Consider the following 22,793-nt stretch of genomic DNA (forward strand, 5'->3'; position numbering starts at 1 on the left):
TATCAAACATTTATAAAGAATAACAATTTGCATGGCATTTACATTTTACTGAGGAGATAAAACTGCAAAATATGACATGATGACTATCAAAGGAACGGGATAATAACCAACATGATTGTAAATATCTGATTGCTTTTTTGTACATATTTTTGGGCTAATAGCCGTAAATAAATAAATTTGAATTTGAATTTGATTGCTTTATCAAAGCTGATTTAAGATGGATAAGGGCTATATAATATCAGATATGTCAATCCTTTATTCTTTTTAGTTGCTCCTTACAGTTCAGTTAAGGTCTCAACACAATAATGTAGAATTTTGGGGAAAATATGCAGCCTAGGACACCAGCACTGGAGGCTAAGATGGAGAAGATCTCCACAGCCACCATATATTTTCCTCTTGTGCTCAGATAAGTGGGGACAAAGGACAGCCACACACTGCAAAAAACCAACATGCTGAAGGTGATGAACTTGGCTTCATTAAAACTGTCAGGTAACTTCCTGGCTAGGAAGGCCACTGTGAAGCTGACAACAGCCAACAAGGCCAAAAACCCCAAGACACTATAGAACATGGTGACTGATCCTTCATTACATTCCAGAACAATTTCTTTAGACACAGAGTGCATATCCAAATCTGGGAATGGGGGAGACGTTGCCAGCCATACACAACAAAGAACGGCTTGAATCAGGGAGCAGGAAAGAACTATGGAGGTGGCCTGCTGTTTCCCCACCCATTTCCTCATCCTGGAACCTGGTTTGGTGACTCTGAAAGCAAGGACCACAATGATTGTCTTGGCTAACACACAAGAAATTGCCAATGAAAAGATCATGCCAAATGCTGTTTGCTGAAGGAGACACGTCACTTTCTCTGGTTGACCAATAAATAGAAAAGCACAAAGGAAGGCAAGAAGGAGGGAGGTGAGGAGTGTGTAGGTGAGGTTCCGGTTGTTGGCTTTGACTATGGGAGTGTCCCTGTGCTTAATGAAGACCCAAAGCACCAAAGCTGTGATGAAAGAAAAGGAAAGAGCAAGAACTGCCAAAGAGATCCATAAGACAAGAAACTGATGTCCTTTGGAATACACGAAACCCGTTCCATGTTTGGATATTGATCTTGTAGGCACTGAAGGCAGTCGTCCATGTCTGAAAAATAAAATTCAAGGTTCTATGCAGTGCAGCACAATTTGTTTTCTACTAAAATAATAAATATTAAAATAACAAAATAATAAATATGAGTTGAAAGTTATTTTTGTATTTCCCTTGGCCTTTTCTATGGTAACTGAGCATGCTGAGCCCTCTTTGTGCCTTTTCCTTAAGATGGAAAGGCTGTTATAACTTTAACTTTCCCTCCAAAATTGTAACTCTGCAATCTTCAGATTTTCTCTGAATAAACACTATAACTTCTTCTGAGAGAGTGGTGGCGTTTTTTTCCTTTTTGGTGTAGATAATGACCAGCTCTCAATGACTTAGGACTGCAATGGTTGAGTATATCATGCTATATCTTCATATCAAGAACCACATCCTTCACTGAATTCTGAAGAATTTTCTCCACACAAGGGAAATGGGTTTCTGAATACCTGAGTGACGCTTCATTTGAAAGGCTCTGTACATGATGTCTCTAACCCATCTGGTTGGAAAACTTCCCTTCAGGACATTGAATGCAGTCATAGCAACAAAATGGCTCCCCTTCCTTCTTTGCTTTATGGTAACCCAAAGGGCATTTATCATTACAAACAGAACGGGGCTGCACCTGTCCACAAATGAAAGAAGAGAAGGTTTTCTGTTTTGCAAGCTTGTATATCAAAAGGACATTACATTCTGGAAACTTGAAGGAGTGTCTCATACAGTGCCACCATATGGGAAACAAGGAAGCAGCTTAGATTACCTATAAAATGAAACTATATAAAATCAGTTGGTCTCTGTCTTATGGGACTTTTCAGTTGAAACAACTGAGTTTCATTATATCAGGAGCTAATGAAAACCTGGATCGACCTGGAAGAGAAGATTATAAAACTCTGATCCTCTGTAATATTCCCTTCACAGAGCTACAATTTCCAGAGTGGTATAGCAATCAATCTCTCTGAGAACTGTAGCTCTGTGAGGGGAGAGGGGGTCTCCTAACATCCATGAGGACCCTTAATAAACTGCCGTTAAAAAAAAAAATGGGATGGAGAGCAATGACTATTTAAATTAGTATGCTGCTGCTTTAAATGCATAGTACAGATGGTCCTCATAATGGTATGTTTAAATACAGCCTCACTGTTCAAGCCATACCTGTTTTTTTGCTACATATATATAGGCTTTTTTATTAGGGCTTTTTTTCAGCCAGAACTCACTGGAACTCAGTTCCAGCACCTCTCAGGTGGGAGCCATTGCCATTCTAGGAGAACAAGGGAGCCCTTCACGTTGAGTTCCAACACCTCTTTTTCCAGAAAAAATAGCACTGCTGCCAAATAATTATCAAATTTACCATGATTACTTCGTCTTCTTCAATGCGTCCCAAGGGAGTTCCATTAGCCACAGCAAAAACAAAAGCCCAAGACTGATGGGTGCTATTAACATTCCCTGTAGCATCCAAAGCAGGTGCTTAAGACAGGCAGGTGGTGGACACTCTGACTGCTGATACTCTGCAGTGTATAGTCTTGGCTGTGAATAAGTCAAAAGAGTGACCATTCAGTGCTGCTCAGGGAACATGAGAATAAGTGCTAAGACAGATGTGTGTTCAAGATGGTGTGTTTCATGCTATTAGTGTGGCTGCTGCTTCCTCGGGCTGTGTGGAGTCTAATTGTAGCTCAATGTGGTATCAGTGACCCTCTTCCAGTAAATCACAAGTATTATCAGTCAGGAGACCTCATCATTGCTGGCATCATATCTCAGATCTACACATTTTCCAGCCCTATAACTTTCGAAAAACATCCCTCTCACGAACTCCTTGATGGAATTGTGTAAGGAATTGATTTCTTGATCATATCATTTTCCAGACGGTCTAGCTGTGTTAGTCTGTGGCAGCAAAAAAAGAGAAATGGCGGGGGGGGGGGACTCTTATTATAGCATAAGCTTTCATGGGTTAGAGTTTACTTATGATGAAATGCACTTAAGCACAAAAACATTTATGCCGTAATACATTTGTTAGTTTTAGGTTTTAACCATTATCTGCCCAGATAAGATTCTTAGAATAAACTCGGAGTAAAATTACTGGGATTCCATCACTCTCTACATCTCAGTGTGCATTGGTGGTAGCGGATGGTTTGTAGTTCCGGTGCTTATATCCAAAGCATCTTCCTCCAACTCTCCTTCCTTTTAAGAGTGTTGATTAGGATGAATGATGCCTACATTTCAGTCCCTTTTTAAGACAGATGTGGCTAAGCTATTGTCCTTTAGATGTTGCTGAACTTAAATTCCCATTTGATGCAGGCCATGGTGGCCATTGGTCAGAGATGTTGGGAGTTGCAGTTCGGCAGCATCTGGAGGATGCTAGCCACCCCTGCAAAGTTTAGATTTGCGGCTAGATTTTGAGATCTATTTATGGATATATTTATGGATATTGCAATAATAATAGCAGCAGCCACTGCCAAACTTGGGGAGGAGGATGAGCCAGCATTTGTCTAAACAAGGGGGCATCCCATTGCCTTTCCATGATCTCCGCTGCTGAATTCCTTCCACAGGCAGCTCCTACTGGCTGCTGGAGAGTGGGTGAAAAGGAACAGAGGCTGCTGTCGCTGAGGCCCAGCCCGTGTGATGCGCTGGCTCTCAGGGGCAGGCAGAGGGCAGGGCCACCCTGGGCTGGAAGAAAGGGGAAGTGGAGCAGAGTGCAGGGCCGTCTTAACTGTTGATGCTAGGGGTACACGGCACCTGGGCGTCGGGCTTTTATGGGAGCCAGGCCTAGAGTCTGGTGCCAAGTGTAGGAGTCCGCTGACAGACAAGCGGAGCAGAGCCCATTGGAGTGCCGCGGGCTCTGATGCTGAGGGCAGCTCTTCCGCAGACTCCAATGTTCGCTGCCAAACTCGTGCTGAGCCACCCACAGCAGAAGACCCCACGGTTCTCCAACAGGCTCTGCTCCACTCGGCTGTCGGCTCTTGCCCCAGCTGCATGGCGGCTAACAGTTTCTGTGCCATGCCCGGAGCAGTGTGTAATGTTGTGGGCACTGCGCGATGCATCCTGTTGCATGCGCTGAACTGCGGGTTCTTCGCTGGCTTTTCCACTGTTGGTGTGCTCCGACAACGGAAAACCCAGCAAAGGAACCCATAACTTGGCGCAAGCAACAAGATGAGCCGCGCAGCACCCACAACGTTACATGGCACTACTGTGCGCACAGCCAAAACAGTTAGCCGCCATGCAGCTGGGGGGGGGGCAGCGGGTGGACAGGGCAGCAACTGTGCCACCTGACATGCCCCCCGCCCCCCGGAACCCACAGGCACCTTCATACGCCCCTGACAACTCTGGGCAACCTAGGGGCGCCGGGTGGATCTTTGTACCTTGGCACTGCAGATGCTTAAGACAGCCCTGGCAGAGTGCAAGGAGTATTTTTTAAAAAAGAAAAAAGAAAAAAACCCAGTGCTTGCCCCTTTCTAAAATTTCTTTATTGGTGTGTTTTTTTCTTTTTGGAAATCTACCAAAGAATGATGTGAAATGAAATCAGGAAGGAGGGGTTTTCACAGGACAATGGAGAGGGTGTGTGCTGTGTCCCATTGGTGTGGTGGTGGTGTCACTTGTGCCGACAGAATGTTGGAGGGTATGCACCTTTATTCCAATGTGTGAAAGACCACACAGCTCCCTCACCTGAAGATCTTGTTCACAAGGCAGTACACATCTTCCTTTCAGTTCTCTCCCCAAATCACTATGACTTAGATTAGCTGCCCATCAAAGATCCATTTTCTAAGGCATGCCAATTCCTCCAATCAATTTTGTCGCCCCACCCTGTGAGAGCAGATCAGTGTAACAGGCATTACTAGAATAATATTAGCAGAAGAGACATACAGATTCATAAATGAAAGTGGATATCACTGCAGATGTGAAGCAGGGCAAATGTGTATGTGTGGATTCAAAATAGATTGGGGTAAAATTCAGAGATGCGCATATTCTGATGCATAGATGCTCTGACACAGCATGAAAATCTGATTGCAGATATATGACTCAGACCTACCAGCACATCCTGTCCTTCATATTTGCTGTCAATGAGATCAATGAAAATCTCTGGATCTTCTCCAACCTCACCCTGGGCTTCCACATCTATAACAGCCATTTCACTGCAAGAGAGACCAGTCGGGCCTCAATGGAACTTCTCTCCACAAGGGGCAGATTCATCCCAAACTACAAGTGTGATGTGCATGATAATGCAGTAGCTTTCATTGTGGGTCCTGATTCAAATGTGTGTCTCTACGTGGCAATGACTCTATATATCTACAAGATTTCAAAGGTAATGTGTCTCCATAGAACATAGGATTGTAATAAGCTAGCTATACTGCTCTTGCTCCTCAGATAATATTTTGCTTTTCCCGTTTTATATTTATATCTACTCAGAGATATGGATGAAGAGTAGATATTTATATCTACTCAGAGATATGGATGAAAATGATAACCCCAGACATTCCATGTCTAGGAAATGTCATTATTGAGGGCAGAGAGTCAACAAGGTTTTGGAAGAACTCTTAACATTTCATATCTCTGGATTTTATTTTTTCTTATAGCTTGGATATGGCTCTACTCTAGTAATAAATGACCAAATGCAAGAAGCGTTCTTCCAATGGATGTTTCCTGCTGAAGAGCATCAGGCTGCAGGAATCCTCCAGCTGCTGCTGTTTTTCAGGTGGATATGGATTGGGGTGGTTTTTATCACTGGTGACAATGGAGACAGGTTTGTACAGACTGTGCTTCCTGAATTTTCCAAGAAAGGTATTTGCTTCGACTTTATCCAAAGTTTGCCAACACTGTATGTTACCACTGGTATGGAAGAAAAGGTGACCGAGTGGGTCAATACATACAATGTTATTGTTCGTAGCACTGCCAACGTTGTGGTATTACAAGGTGAAATTTATACTATGGTATTCTTGAGAATGTTTCCATGGTTTCTGGAAACAGAGAACATAACAATGAAGGCCAAAGTCTGGATAATGATGGCACAGATGGAATTCACATCCGTTTCCTTTCAAAGAGATTGGGAAATAGACATTATACACGGTGCTCTATCCATCGCAGTTCACTCAGAGAAGATTGTGGGATTCCAGAAATTTATTCAGGGGAGAAATCCTACCTCAGAGAAAGAAGACGCTTTTCTTAGGGTCTTTTGGGAAACAGCTTTTGACTGTTCGCTCCCTAAAACTGATACAGAAAGGAATGATAGAGATACCTGCAGTGGGGAAGAGCAGCTGGAGACACTTCCTGCATCTTTCTTTGAAATGAGCCTGACTGGCCACAGCTACAGTGTGTACAACACAGTCTTTGCAGTAGCACATGCATTGCAGGCCATGCATCTATCTAGATACAAAGGCAGAGTGATAGTGGATGGAGGAGTAAATCTTCAGAATCAAGAGTTATGGAAGGTAATGTCCTGAATACACTAAGAACAAAGGAAGGATCCTGCTGGCTCAGTCCAAAGCCTTCCTATAGCAGACAACCAGACAGCTTGGGGAAGCCTTCATACAGGACATTCTGGCAGTAGTCTTCTCCCCCTGTTCTTCCCCATGATGCATTTCTTTCTGGAGAATGTCTATATCTGCCTTGAATGTTAGCAATAGCTTTCCTGTTTCCCTCATGAATTTGCGCATGCTTTGCAACCCATGCACTCATTCATATTCAAACCCGGAACTATTGTGCTAGGAAGAGGTCAGCAGTTTCTAAATCAAGAGCCATGGCAGGTAAATGCCCAGATCCAGCAGCCCCAGAGAGGCCACTAAGGGCTGGTGCTCAAATAACTTCCTTCATTAAAAACAAACAAACAAAAAATTTAATTGCTTTCACTTTATAAACCATTCTAGAACCCACCCCTAAGAAGAATCATGCTGGGCCTTCTAGGGGTTACCCTATATTTGTCTTATTTGGAACGAGGTCCTTGGAGGCTTGTTGGTATTTTCTAATGTTTGCATTTATTTACAATCCCGCAAACAACCTTGTGTTGCCCTTGCCTCTTGGATCTCTTTCTCCTTGGACTCAGCTCTACAGCTGCAAATAAAACGTTGTAAGTGTGTTTTAAGTGCAATATGCAATGTGACACTAGATGGCCATGGTGAGCCTTAGGGAAAATTCAATGTATTATTTTTTTAAAAAAAAGCTTTTTTAAAAAGCATTTTCAGAACGGTTTTTTATATGTGTGTCGATTCCACCCTTGTGTTTATCTGACTTGTGCATGTTACTGATGACAATAGATTGGTTGCAAAAGTTATGAGGGCATAGGAAATTTGCAACATTGTGAGAAGTATGCACATTGCAGGTATAGGATGGTATATAAATAAAATAAATAAATAAAATAAAATAATGGGGCGCCAAAAGTAGCTTCTGGGAAATGAAAACCTTTTAGTCTATTTGAAGCATCTTATATATGCATATTATTTGCCTTTTGTTGTTTCAATTTAGCTTCAGCGCTACCTTAGGAGAGTCTCATTTAACAACAGTGCTGGAGAAAAGGTTTCCTTTAATCATAATGGCGATATCACTGCTGGATTTGATATTATCAATTGGGTGACATTTCCAAACTGCTCCTTTTTTCGAGCCAAAGTTGGAAGGATAGATCCCTTAGCTCCTGAAGACAAAATCCTGAGTGTTTCTGTGGAAGACATTGTATGGCCAACTGCATTTAAACAGGTATTGTAATTATCTGTACATTGTTATTAGATAATTTATGCTTCTGTATAGTTTTATTTTTATTAATGTTTAATTGTTTTTATGACCTCCCCCAAGCCGGTTTTTAGCTGTTCCAATTTCATCTGTAAGCAGCCCTTAGTCCATGTCAGGGGGAAAGGCAGCGTATAAATAAATATATAAGAATAATGATAAAATAATAATTGTCCATCCATCGTTTTGGTAGCACAATCCTTTTGATAGGAGAACGGGAGAAATATAACTTGTGATGCATGGAACCTGAGCATCCAGACAATGGGTTGAGTGTCACCCAATCAGGAGAGACAGTAGGGAATTCGAAGTTAGAACACGACAGTTAAATGGTCAAATAGGGCCTGTCTGACAGTTAGTGGAGATAGGATTGCTTTAGGGCTTGGAAAGTACCTAGAAAGGGCTTGGATAGAGCCTGGTTAGATCCTAGATACTGTATGTTAAAACTGTCAGATAGTAGGTCTGAATTAGGAGTTAGCTAGACATGGCAATCCAGTTTGTTTTCCCTGAGGGGAAAATAAAGATCCTAGATGGGGCTGGAAGTGTTTTTAGCTGTTCCCATTTCATCTGTAAGCAGCCCTTAGTCCATGGCCATTAGACCAATGGCCATTCTAGAAGAAATCAGTCTATTCTGAGGCATGTTTAAAGTTAGAATTGTAAGAACCTTTCAGCTATCTCTGTACGGTGTGCTTATTTCATACAAAGTATTGTGCCTTGTCAGAGTGGATATCAAGTTACAGCCCTCATCAAATGTACATAAATAAAATTCTAATTTTGATCCCAAAAGTGCCTCATCCTTACTTTGACCCACTGGGCAGGGGATAAGTAGCCACAGGTTCTCCTTTCACATAAGTGCAATACTTTACTGCTGGTTATAAAGAATTACCTTGCTCCTATCTTTATTGCAGGAGATTGTCATACAACTCCCTTCTCCTCCCCAAAATTTGAATGCATAATAATAATGATAATTTATTTATTATTTATACCCATCCATCTGGCTGGGTTTCCCCAGCCACTCTGAGGGGCTACCAGCAAAATATTGAAATACCATCATTTATCAAATATTAAAAGCTTATCTGAAGAGGGCTGCCTTCAGATGTCTTCTAAAAGTTGGATAGTTGTTTATTTCTTTGACATCTGGTGGGAGGGCGTTCCACAAGGCAGGTGCCACTACTGAGAAGGCCCTCTGCCTGGTTTCCTGTAACTTCGCTTCTCGCAGTGAGGGAACCGCCAGAAGGCCCTTGGAGCTGGATCTCCGTGTTTAAACACCCATTAATTTCATTTATGCACAGGTACAGCCGCTTTCAGTGTGCAATGACGCTTGCCATCCAGGTTACAGCAAGAGCAAGAAGGAAGAAAAACCTTTCTGCTGCTATGATTGTCTTCCATGTCCAGAAGGGAGGATTTCTAAATTTAGAGGTAAATACATTTTATTCATAGCATTTTCCTCAGGTTATTAACTGCTATCAATCACTTGTTCAACACTGTTTATAGACAAGAATTTACTTATATTTAAATGTTCCAAATTTAGCGCTGGTGATGATACCCACAGCATTCATTTGTTGTTTAGCATAGTGTTCAGCTTCTCAGAAGAAAAGGAAAGGAAAGGAAATTTAGAAGTAAACAGTATTTGAGCATAACAGGACAAGAAGAATATGTAGTTCACAATAACTCTTGCTTTGTGATGTTCCAGGAATTAAAATACCATCAGTGAGGGGATCTGCTCTGCGCATAGTCATGCAAAAGTAACTGAGATTGTGCACACTGGTTTTGAGCTAGGTGTCACCATACAGGGTTTTGTAAATATGCCTGAGCTAAAAGAATTTTCTAACAAATCTTTGAGAGGTCAATGAGTTTTTACTTCACTTTTGGATCCAGTTTTAAGAGTAATGTTCTTTTAAATCATTTTATTCATGAACGAAGAAATGGGCAAGGCCTACTCTACTTCCAACTCTTCATCCAACAATAAAAACTAAAATAAGAATTTTATTTAGTATTCAGTGAGCCAAAGTTTCTGAATTATTTTTTTTTCATTCAGGGAAAGAAAAACTGTTGGATAATTTTATCTCACTAAAGAATATATGACAAAATCCACTCTGCTCCATTTCCCTACCCAGAAATAGCACAGAAAAATTCACCCAGTTTTATTAAATTCAGTAATGTACTGTATGCAGAAGTACATCCATGTATAAAACAAAATCTGTTTCCTTTTTTAGACGCAGAATACTGCATTCAATGTCCAGAAGATCATTATGCAAACAAAGAACAAGATTTGTGTGTTCCAAAGAAGATCAGCTTCTTGTCATACAAAGAGCCGTTGGGGGTAATCTTAGCTAATTTCTCTCTTTCCTTTTGTTTTATCACAGCTTTGGTGCATGGGATATTCATTAAGCACAAGGACACTCCCATTGTCAAAGCCAACAACCAGAACATCACCTACATTCTCCTCATCTCCCTCTTGCTCTCCTTTGTTTCTGCTTTGTTGTTTATTGGCCAGCCGCATAAAGTTATGTGTCTCTTTCAACAAGCTGCTTTTATCATGATATTCTCTGTGGCAGTTTCTTGTATTTTGGCCAAAACGACTACAGTCATTTTAGCTTTCATGGCCACCAAGCCAGGGTCCAGTATGAGGAGATGGATGGGGAAAAGACTGGATATTTCTGTTGTTGTTTCCTGCTCCCTAGTTCAAGCGATTCTTTGTACTCTATGGCTGGCAATCTCTCCCCCTTTCCCTGATTTAGATGCACACACAATGGCTGAAGAGATTGTTCTGGAATGTAATGAAGGATCAGCCATCATGTTTTACTCTGTCCTGGGCTATATGGGCTTCCTGGCCAGTATCAGCTTCACTGTGGCCTTCTTAGCCAGAAAGTTGCCTGACAGTTTCAATGAAGCCAAGTTCATCACCTTCAGCATGGTGGTGTTTTGCAGTGTGTGGCTGGCATTTGTCCCAACCTACCTTAGCACAAAAGGGAAATACATGGTGGCTGTGGAGATCTTCTCCATCTTGGCCTCTGGCACTGGGTTACTGGGCTGCATCTTTGCCCCTAAATGCTATATCATTTTGATTAAGCCTGAGTTGAACAGCAGGGAACAGCTAATGAGAGGAAAGAACAAATTACAAATTGGAAAGTCCCAATCTAGTTAAAGTTGTATTGAATGCGTGCCAACAAACTCAAGCTCATTCCAGATGAGACTGGGGGACCTTTGGTGGGCAGTTCCCTAGACTGCATGGATGCGAGGTTGCCTGCTCTTGATGGGGTTACACTCCTTCTGAAGGAGTGAGTAAATAGGTGGGGGCTATTTCATGATCCTTTGCTCTTGCTTGAGGCACAGGTGACCTCCGTGGCATGGAGTGCCTTTTATCAGCTTCAGCTGGTGGCCCAGCGCTGCCACTATCTGAACAGGGGAAACCTAACTTGTGTTGTCTATGCTTTGGTAACTTCTAGGTTAGATTACAGCAACACGTTATACATGGAGTTGTTTCTGAAGATCCTTTGGAAATTTCAGCTGGTGCGGAATTTGGCGGCCAGATTGCTCATTTTTATGGATTTTTTTTAATTGTTATGTCGTATTCTGCATTTTCGTTTCTTATTAAATGTGGCTTATAAATTTGTAAACAAATATAATAAAAAGACCATTAAGAAGCTTCGTTTATTCAGCTACATGAATAAAGCAACCTTCCTTTATTCATACATAGAGGCATACATAAGATTTGCATTGGAACTGTATAAAGTGCCAAGGTGCAGAGTGTTCCTTCTCTCCTGGGCCAGTTGTTGTTCAATGTTTCTATAAACAACTTGGACAAAGGAATTGAGAGGATGCTCATCAAATCTGCAGATGATACCAAACTGGGAGTGGTAGCTAATGCTGCAGAAGACAGAATCAGGATTCAAAATGATCTTAACAGATGGGAGAACTGGGCGCAAGCTAGCTAAGAAAATATAGGGAGAAATGTAATAGGGAGAAAATTTCAATAGGGAGAAATGTAAGGCTCTGCACTTAGCCAAGGAGAACCAGATGCACAAAGTCTAGTGTCCTGATCGAGGGAAGTCATAGTACTACTCTATTCAGCCTTGGTCAGACCACACCTGTTATACTGTGTCAACTTCTGGGCACCACAGTTTAAGAAGAATATTGACAAGCTGCAATGTGTGCAGAAGAGGGCAACCAAGAGGATCATGGGTTTGGAAACCAAGCCATATGAGGAGCGGTTGAGGGAGTTGAATATACTTAGCCTGGAAAAAGAGGAGACTGAGAGGATATCATAGTAGTCAACTCCTAGGGCCAAGGGGTCTTTGCCTCCCCTCCCCCCAATAAAATATTTGAGGGAGGTGGGCTCCCCAAGTTGATGGGCATTGCCATTCAAATGGTGTCCATGCACCCCATCATGGGATTGACTGTGCAGAGCAGGGCTTATTCTCCCTCCAATATTTTATTCAAGTTGGCACCTCTGGAGGAGATGTGATGTCTAAAGGGGTGTCACATGGAAGATAGAAAAAACTTACTTTCTCCAATGGCTTCAAGTTACAAGGAAGAAGATTCCTTCAGACTCCTTCAGGAGATTGTGGACTCCCCTTCATGCAGAAATGAGTTTAGATTCTAGGAGAGGATATATTGTTTATAATAATAATCATTTATTAATTGTAACCAGCCCATCTTGACTGGGTTGCACTGATCACACTGGGCAGCTTCCAATAGAATATTTTAAAAAACAGTGAAACATCAAACATTAAAAACATCCTGAAACAGGGTGCCTTCACATGTTTACAGAAAATTGTATAATCGTTTATCTCTTTGACGTCTGGTGTGAAGGCATTCCACAGGGCGGGTGCCACTACCGAGAAGGCTCTGAGAACTGGACCTCAGTGTCTGAGCTGAATGATGGGGGTGGAGACGCTCCTTCAGGTATACAGGGTTTTAAAGGTCAACACCAACACTTTGCATTGTGTTTGGAAATGCACTGGGAGCCAATGAAGATCTGTCGCTGGCAGTCTGTTTTGGAGGCACACTGCAGTGGCTCCTGAGAGCTGCATCCCTTAATATGCATCTTCTCATTTCCACAATGGAGTTAAACTTACTTTCTTAAACTGAATTTTCATGTGAGAAGACACTCCAGAATCAATTAACCATTTGTATGACTTTGTGTCATAATTGTTAACAGATAACTTCTTTTCTTGCAAAAGAAAATACTTTTCTTTGTATCCTTTATTTTGGTTGGGTTGCCTAAATGCAGGGGAATTCCCCAATTCTGAGGCTTTGCCAAGTGTGGCTACATGTCCTTCTTTGTTGCAATTGAAGTAAACAACTTCTCTAGGTGTAGCCTTGATTCTCATTTGGGAGTAGAACAAGTAGTTTGATTCATTGGCTTTGGCATTTCTGGCTGGGGACACTGTTTTTGTTAGTCATGTACTCTTCCACTGAGCTAGACCCCTCCCACTAAATATCTTACTATTACACATAATTTGCTTTCACACTGCAGAGGATCAGAGAAAAGGATTGATGGAAGTGCAATCAACCTGTTTTCTTTTGTAATGTTGCGGAGAACCTCTAATTCTGAATAAGTGACTATCTCCCCTGTAAGTATCAAAATTGTCCATGATTACTGCTTCTCCAGATCCCAAGGGAGCTTCAGTAACCACTAAGAAAACCATGACTTGAGAAAAACAGATTCTATTAAGGTCACCTGTGAAATTCAGTTCAGGATTTAAAGACAGGCAAGGTTAAACAGCCCACCAATACTTTACATAATACTGGGTTTGAATAAGTCCATTGAGTGGCCTTTCAATTCAGGCTCTGCTACTCGGGGACATTTGAATGACAATGAGGAAACAGGTGAAATGGTTCCAAGAAGAAATATGTTCATGCATGGTGATATTTTTCATGCTCCTGGTATTATTACTACTGCTTCAAGATGTGCGTGCTGTTCCCATTGCTCGATGTAATATAAGTGGTACTCTTCCAGAAAATCAGAAGTATTATCATTCAGGAGACCTCAACATTGCTGCCATTATTTCCCAGAGCTACAGATTGTCCAGCTCTGTGGACTTCAACAGGCACCCACTTCATGAACTTATTGATGACCCCATGTAAGCAACTGGATTCTTAATTATATCATTTTCTAGAAGGGTAGCAGCAACTATAAGGAGTCTTGTGGCAGCTTAATGACTGATTAATTATGGTAAAAGCTTAGCATTTTCTGAAGTGGACTCTAGTCCACAAACGTTTATGCCAGGGGTAGACAACATAGTGACCTCCAGGTATTGTGGGGCATTAAGGTAAAGGTAAAGGACCCCTGGACAGTTAAGTCCAGTCAAAGGCGACTGTGGGGTTGCAGTGCTCATCTCACTTTCACGCCAAGGGAGCCGATGTTTGTCCACTGACAGCTTTCTGGGTCATGTGGCCAGCATGACTTCTGGTGCAATGGAACACCATGAAGGAAACCAGAGCGCACAGAAATACCGTTTACCTTCTTGCCACAACTGTACCTATTTATCTTGTTGCACTGGCGTGCTTTTGAACTGCTAGGGTGGCAGGAGCTGGGACAGAGCAACGGGAGCTCACTCCATTGCGGGGATCCAAACCGCCGACCTTCCGATCAGCAAGCCCAAGAGGCTCAGTGGTTTAGACCACAGCACCACCCGTGTCCCTGTGGGGCATTAACTGTCATCAGCCCCAGCAAGCCTAGCCAGTGGTCAGGAAGGAAGAGAGTGTAGTCTAACACATGGAGGACACCATGTTGACCACTCCAGCTTATGTGCCATAATAAATGGTAAGTGTTTAAGATGTTCTTGTGTCACATTCAGGGGGCCTTTTCCTTGAACATTCTCTCTGAGTTCATATAATTATATAATTGTAGCATTGGAAGGGACCCCAACAATCATTTAGTCCAACCCCCTGCAATGCAGAAATCTCAATGAAATGATGCACAAATGATGGCCACCTAACCTCTGCTTAAAAATTTCCAAGGAAGGAAAACCTATAACCTTCTGTCAGAGTCTGTTCCACTGTCAAACAGCTCTTACCATCAGGGAGTTCTTCCTGATGTTTAGTCAGAATTTCTTTTTCTTTCTTTTTTTTTTGTAACTTAAAGCCATTGGTTTGGATCCTACCATCCAGAGCAGGAGAAAACAAGCTTACTCCATCTTCCATGTGACAGTTCTTTAGATATTTGAAAAAGACTATCATATCTCTTCTCGGTCTTCTCTATTTCCAGACTAAACATATTCAACTCCCTCAACCTTTCCTCTCCAATAAGGCTTGGTTTTCAGACCCTTGATTATCTTGGTTGTCCTCTTCTGCATACATTCCAGTTTGTCAATATCCTTCTTAAATTGTGTTCTCCAGGTGTGATCTAAGCATGGCAGAATAGAACAGTACTATGACTTCCCTTGATTGGGACACTAGACTTCACAAGAATCACATTAGCTCCCCCCTTTTTTTTCTTGTGTTGCTGCATCATACTGTTGACTCATGTTCAGCTTGTGTTGTACTAGACACATATATCCTTTTCACATGTCCTACAGACAAGCCAGGTGTCCCTATCTTATATTTGTGCAGCTGGTTGCGTCAGTCAACTAGCTACAAATGCATCTAACAGTGACTTCATCCCATGGGAGACTTTGTTGAAAGCTTTGCTGAAATCAAGATGCACTATGTCCACAGCATTCCCCTGATCCACTAAGTTTGTAACTCTATCATATAAAGAAATGAGATTTGTCCAGCATGACTTGTTTTTGAGAAACCTATGCTGGGTCTTAGTAATCACAGCATCCTTTTCTAAGTGCTCATGGACTGAGCATTTAATTATCTGTAAGGAGAAAGGGAGGCTGCTTTAGTGGTAGTAGAATGTTCACCCTGCAGGTTGAAAGGAGGAGAAGGAGGAAGAAGGTCTAAGTGAGCCTTTCCAATTGGATAGACGCAGCCATAATCTTTTGGGAGAAATCTATTGGGCACCACACATGGTGTCTGATGACAAAAGTAGGTGGAACTGCCCCACACCACCACTCTGATTTCCCACGTCTCCCCATTTTTCTCTCATTCTCACCTCTCAAATTACCTCATCTCTCCACTGGAAACAATTGTTGGGGGAGGGAAATCACAACATGTGGGAAACAGAAGGATAACCCCTCTCTCCTCAGCCGCAACCCCATGCTATCTGTCTCAGGAGACAATGGAGGAGTGTGCCTTTGCGGGTGTGGTCAAATGCTTGGAAGGTTACAGTGCCTGTTGTGCCTGTACAGAAAGATAGAGACATGTTTTGTTGCAGATGCTGCAAATAGACATAAAAAAGCTTCCATTGGCACCATGAGGAGCTGTTTGTTTAAAGCCCCAATTGCTATATGGGGGGTGATGGCGGGGGAATGTTAAAGGCCTCTTCTCATGTTGCCGTCCTCCAAATGTCTCAGGGAGGCACACAAAGAAATGCCTCTGAAGCCAGATTCAATAATATGCTAAACATTTAAAGTTGGGTTTTTAACGTTGCATAGAAGTGTCCGTGCATACTTTCCAAATAAGTGACGTTCATATGACAAATATCCTCCTGGTCAAAGTGCCAGTGCTCCATCAAACGTCCTGGAACTGAGGGCAATAAAATATATTTTAGTTCACTATATGAGTGAAACATCTATTGTAGATACGTCTCATGGCATATTCTGAAGCAAAAATATTCTGAGAGTGGATTTAAATACCTTGCAGATTTATGACACAGATATACCAGCACATTGTGGCCCTCACATTTGCTGTAACGGAGATCAACGAAAATGGCCAGATCTTATCCAACCTCACCCTGGGCTTCCACATTATTAACAGTCAATTCTTGGCAAGTAGGATGTATCTGGCCTCTATGGAACTTCTCTCTACATGGGGCAGATTCATCCCAAACTACAATTGTGATCTCCAGGGTAATGCAGTAGCTGTCATTGGGGGTCCTAACTCAGACGTGTGTTTCTTCATGGCAGACATTCTCTCCATCTACAAGATTCCACAGGTACGTTTTGCGCATGGAGCATAAGACTTTAACAAACCAGCTGTGCTTCCCTTGCCTTTTAGCCAGGCTTTGGAGACAGAAAGTAGCAAACTAGAGGCAGTTCTGACCTGCCACTTATAAGAAGCTGCTGCAGAAGAAGTACTGTGAGCAACATCATGGGAGGGGTGCTTCTAGGAAAGGTGAAACTGTGAAGCTCCCTTTTTCTGGATATTGCCTGGTGTTTAAGAAATCTTGTTGTCTTTAATGCGTTGAAATGTAAGGGGGGAGGGGTTGTTTGTTACCATATTTCTGTTTTACTATGTTATGTTGGATTATGAAATACCGTATTTTTCGCTCTATAAGACACACCAGACCACAAGACGCACCTAGTTTTTGGAGGAGGAAAACAAGAAAAAAAATATTCTGAATCTCAGAAGCCAGAACAGCAAGAGGGATCGCTGCTCAGTGAAAGCAGCAATCCCTCTTGCTGTTCTGGCTTCTGGGATAGCTGCGCAGCCTGCATTCGCTCTATAAGATGCACACACATTTCCCCTTACTTTTTAGGAGGGAAAAAGTGAGTCTTATAGAGCAAAAAATACGGTAGTTTGTGTAGTGTTTGTTTGAAATGCTTCCGTTTCCTTCTTGCATGCCACTTTGAGCATGATTTGAGTGTGTGGCAAAGCAGAATACAAATAAAATTTTGGAACACTGTTTATGATGAGTTTAAAAAAATGTTAAGACAAACATTCAGGGGAGAACCCTGAAGCCTTTCTGTTGGGCATTCTGACAACCAGTATCCGCAGTGATAAGGAAAAGGTGTTCTGGTATGCCAAAACTGCCGCTAGAATGTTGATCGCTAGGAACTGGAAAGGGGATAAGATACCAACCAAGGAAGAATGGCAAAACAGGCTGTGTGAGTATATGGAATTGGCAAAAAATGACAGCGGCAATTAGACAACAACCAAACCAAAAACTTTTTTAAAAAGTGGGAAAAGTGCAAAAGAATATTTGGAAAAACATTGTTCGCAAATCATACCCTTGATATGTTTCGAATAAATTTCACAAAGTCAAAATTCACATAGATCAGTTTTATATTATGTAATAAAAAGATAATAAAGATAAACAACATTATTGTTAATAGAAAAATAAGAGAGAAGAAGCTGCAATGAGGTGGTGGGAAGTCACTGGTGAAGAATTATGGATGTTGTTTGGTTTAACTATGTATACAGTATATGTAAAAATAAAAAAAGGATTGGAATATGTAAATGATTAACAAATGAAAAATCGAATAAAAAGCATTAAACAAAAAACAAAAAAATGAATGAATGAATGAAAATGAACAGAGTTTTGGAAATAGATTGTTGCTATTTTCTCTGGTTATTTCCCATGTAGCTTGGATATGGCTCTGCTTCAGTGACGAATGATCAAAAACAAGGAGCGTTCTTCCTGCAATTGTTCCCTGATTGGTACCACCAGTATTTTGGGATTCTCCAGTTGCTGCTGTTTTTCAAATGGACCTGGATTGGGATAGTTACTTTACATGCTGACAGCGGAGAAAGGGTTGTCCAGGCCATTCTTCCAAAGTTTTCCCAGAGCGGCATCTGCTTTGCATTTATTGAATTTTATCACAAACTGGCACATTTTGCAACTGACTTTGGAGAAATTCTGGAGAATACGATGGAAACATACATGGTTATTTTGAGGAGCACTGCCACTGTTGTGCTTGTACATGGCGAAATTCAAACCATGATATTTCTGAGAATGTTTCCTGTTACTTCAGGCATTGTGGACACACCAATGAAGACAGCAGGTAAAATCTGGATTATGATAGGTCGTATGGAGTTCGTTTCACTTTCCTTTCAAAGAGGTTTCGACATAGACGTAATCCACGGTGCTATGTCCTTGGCGATTCACTCAAAGGAGGTGTCAGGATTCCAGACATTTCTTCAGTTGAAAAATCCCAATTTGGAAAAAGGAGATGGTTTTCTCAAGATCTTTTGGCAGAAGGCATTCAACTGTGAGTTCCCCACCTCTGATGGAGATCATGCTAGTGGGGAGGTCTGCACCGGGGATGAGAAACTGGAAGCACTTCCTGGATCTGTTTTTGACATGAGCATGACTGGCCACAGTTACAGCATGTACAATGCAGTCTATGCTGTGGCACATGCTTTGCAATCCATGCGGTCCTCCAAATTAAAAAACAGAGTGACAGTGGAAAGAAGGAGATGGAAGCTTCCGAATCAACAACCATGGCAGGTAATGTCTGTAGCAGAAAATATAGGAGTGTTCATTCTCTTGCTTTGCTTCATTTGTACATTGTAGAACATGATATAAAAAGCATTGGTTAAAGCAGCTGCAGTAATAAATTCAAGTTCCACTGAGTGCTTATGGACCCCACCATTAAGATGGTGTTGACTACTTCATCGGTGTCTTAACAGTGCTGTTCTACTTCCCATTTAACATGCACAGCAAATCTGCTAACCTTGTGGGACACCAACCAGGATGATGCTGTAGATACCCTAGGGCATGCTGCCCTTTCAAAGCTACCACTGGCTCACAATATCTGTGTGAGGAACAACAGTCCTTAAGCCATGCAGACACTGTGTGTACGTTTGTGTTGAGAGAGAGAGAGATAGAGAGAGAGGGAGGGAGGGAGAGGGAGAGAGAGGGAGAGAGAGGGAGAGAGAGAGAGAGGGAGAGAGAGGGAGAGAGAGGGAGAGAGAGAGAGAGGGAGAGAGAGGGAGAGAGAGGGAGAGAGAATATAAGGGGGGAGTGTATAAGTTTTTTTGTATATGACCTTCATTTCTTTTAAATTCCCTTCTTACATTATGAATTCATAGCTAAATGGGGAGAAACCAACAGGTTGTAGTTGTGAAGAAAAGGTGAATTCTATTTTAGGCATCTAGATGGAAAATAAACATTCGCAATGTGGTGCACAGTTACAGTCATCCCACCTCAAAAAGCATATTGCTCAACTGGAGAAGGCTTAGAAAAGGACTGCCAAAATGGTCAAGGGACTGGAGCAACATCCCTATGAGTAAAGGCTACAAGCAGGGTGTTTCTTCAGGGGGAACTCACAGGAACTCAGTTCTGGCACCTCTCAGGTGGGCGTCATTGCCATTCTAAGAGAGTGATGGAGGTGTTCATGGTGAGTTATGGCACCTCTTTTTCTAGAAAAATAGCACTGATTACAAGATCTGGTGCTGGTCGGGTGAGGCAAGCAAAGTGGGGACATGGTAGGTGTGTGTAAAATTATGCGTGGTGTTGGCAGGGGCAGCCCTCCAATAAGGCTCTCTGGGCACCACAGTTCAAGAAGGACACTGACAAACTGGAACGTGTCCAGAGGAGGGCAACCAAAATGGTCAAAGGCCTGGAAACGATGCCTTATGAGGAACGGCTAAGGGAGCTGGGCATGTTTAGCCTGGAGAAGAGGAGGTTAAGGGGTGATATGATAGCCATGTTCAAATATATAAAAGGATGTCACATAGAGGAGGGAGAAAGGTTGTTTTCTGCTGCTCCAGAGAAGCGGACACGGAGCAATGGATCCAAACTACAAGAAAGAAGATTCCACCTAAACATTAGGAAGAACTTCCTGACAGTAAGAGCTGTTCGACAGTGGAATTTGCTGCCAAGGAGTGTGGTGGAGTCTCCTTCTTTGGAGGTCTTTAAGCAGAGGCTTGACAACCATATGTCAGGAGTGCTCTGATGGTGTTTCCTGCTTGGCAGGGGGTTGGACTCGATGGCCCTTGTGGTCTCTTCCAACTCTATGATTCTATGATTCTATTCTAAGGCACTTCCCTGTTTCCTGCCTACTTGCCCATGGCAGTGAAGCCTAGTGGAATGGTCCCCCATCAGAAAGCCATGGTGCAAAGGCAAGAGAGAGATCACCCATTGGCTGTGATGATGACAACACAAATTAGGATAAATTTAAAATTGTACAACAAAATGGCAGAGGGAAGTTAAAATATATATTTTTGAAAGACAGAACCCCCCACAACTCTGGGCAAAAGGGTTCTTGGCTAAGCAGTATCTGTGTTGGCTGCAGGAGTAGCTACACCATGACTTTTAAAGGGACTGTTGTGAGGGGAAAATGGTATTCTCTTTATTCTTTTGATTCAGCTTCAGCACTATCTGAAAGGAGTCTCATTTAACAACAGTGCCAGGGATGAAGTTTCCTTTGACCAAAATGGATACTTGGCCACTGGATTTGATATTATCAGCTGGGTCACATTTCCAAACCTGTCCTTCCTGAGAGTCAAGGTTGCAGAGATAGACCCCATTGCTTCCAAAGAGAAAGAATTGAACGTTTCTGTGAATAGCATCAGATGGCCCAGTGTTTTTAACCAGGTACAGATGATTCATGGTTTGGGACCACATGCTGGTGGGTGGTTCTAAACATGGGAGGGGGTCCATGCTCGTTCACACACAGTCATTTGTTTGCGCATATTCATGCACACTTTTGAAGAGGACACGAACATGGAGGTAAGCATATTCTATTACAATTGCAGTGGTACCTCAGATTAAGTACTTAATTCATTCCAGAGATCCGTACTTAACCTCAAACTGTTCTTAACCTGAAGCACCACTTTAACTAATGGGGCCTCCTGCTGCCGCCGCACTGCCAGAGAACAATTTCTGTTCTCATCCCGAAGCAAAGTTCTTAACCTGAAGCACTATTTCTGGGTTAGCGGAGTCTGTAACCTGAAACGTATGTAACCTGAAGTGTATGTAACCTGAGGTACCACTGTATATAATCCTCCTCCACACGCACTCAAGGTGATGTACAAGGAAACTGTTTTTTAAAGAGTTTAAAACAGCACACAGAAATAACAGAAATAATAGCTACATTTAAAAACAGTATAAAGTGGACACCCCTGACAGAACTATTCATCCAGCTTGGAAAGCATGGAAAGCTTGTTGGAACATAAATATCTTCAATTGTTTCCAGAAAATGCAGGTAGTGGATGCTAGTCATGTCTTGACAGAAAGGCTGTTCTACAGAACAGGGGAAGACACACTAAAAGGCATGTTTTGAGTTTCTGACTAGTGGACTCTGCTATTTTGGAACTTCTTTCTTCCCATGTGCCATCTTCCCCATCACAAGCCCAACCGTGAGGAACACTGTTTCTGTGAGTTGCAAGATGTTTGCGATGAATCTCACTATGTGTTTCCTCAGCCCACCCCCTTTGCAGGGAGGGAGCAAAGTTTGACAACATGCTGGGAGGAATGAAGTAGGAGACAGCCTTGGTGTGTGTCCATGTATATATCACACTTAAGACCTCCAAGGGTCATGTGAAGTCTGTAGGCCCAGGGTGACACACATGTTCTGTAATTTTATGCAGAGGTGAGTAGGAGGATGCCCTGTTGAATATTGCACACTTTACTTCCAAGCATGTGCAGGAATGGGGAAACTAACAACATGGTAAAGAATAAGCAACATATAATGAAGCAAACATGAGGGATTTTGTCAAGCTGTCAGAAATTTGTCAAGTGAGGTTTAAAGTGTTCTGATGGAAAGACACTGGCCAAATCACAGAGGGAGTGGAAATATTTCCTTGAGAACTATTTTCATATACAGGCTGAGACCATTTCATTAGGCCCCCATGTGCATCAGTGGAGTGCATATAAGTGTGCCCTGCCCCATTACATCCCCAGTTCTGCCCCAGTCCTGCCGCCTTCTGGTTCCAAAAGGATCTGTGCCTCATCAATCACACATCAATTGGATGTGACTAAAATGATTGCCATTTGTACTAAAAACTGTGATTACAGTGGTACCTCGGGTTAAGAACTTACATAATTCGTTCTGGAGGTCCATTCTTAACCTGAAACTGTTCTCAACATGAGGTACTACTTAAGCTAATGGGGCCTCCCGCTGCCGCTGCGCCACCTCCACGCAATTTATGTTCTCATCCTGAAGCAAAGTTCTTAACCCGAGGTACTATTTTTGGGTTAGCGGAGTCTGTAACCTGAAGCGTCTGTAACCCGAGGTACCACCCTACAGGCATTCT

The 22,793-nt window shown here is 42.3% G+C and overlaps 1 protein-coding gene and 1 long non-coding RNA gene across 3 annotated transcripts in view; one reads left to right on the forward strand and one right to left on the reverse strand.

The window, feature by feature from the left end:
• The window catches only part of LOC309326667, a 172,347-nt gene that overhangs the window by 126,360 nt on the left and 23,194 nt on the right, over positions 1–22,793 (reverse strand). The gene's annotated exons all lie outside the window — the stretch shown is intronic.
• Positions 8,414–11,342, forward strand: LOC309326602 (vomeronasal type-2 receptor 26-like). Of its 2 annotated transcripts, none has more exons than XM_081835466.1 (3): positions 8,414–8,473; positions 9,110–9,236; positions 10,034–11,342. In XM_081835466.1, the coding sequence occupies exons 1-3, from the start codon at positions 8,456–8,458 to the stop codon at positions 10,963–10,965; spliced, it is 1,077 nt and encodes a 358-aa protein (XP_081691592.1). In that variant the 5' UTR covers positions 8,414–8,455; the 3' UTR covers positions 10,966–11,342. The 2 variants fall into 2 exon arrangements, with proteins under 2 accessions (XP_081691592.1, XP_081691593.1); XM_081835467.1 differs by having other exon boundaries at positions 10,184–11,342.

Source organism: Podarcis erhardii (genome assembly GCF_964252035.2).
Source record: "Podarcis erhardii genome assembly, chromosome: 13".
Classification (NCBI taxonomy): domain Eukaryota; kingdom Metazoa; phylum Chordata; class Lepidosauria; order Squamata; family Lacertidae; genus Podarcis; species Podarcis erhardii.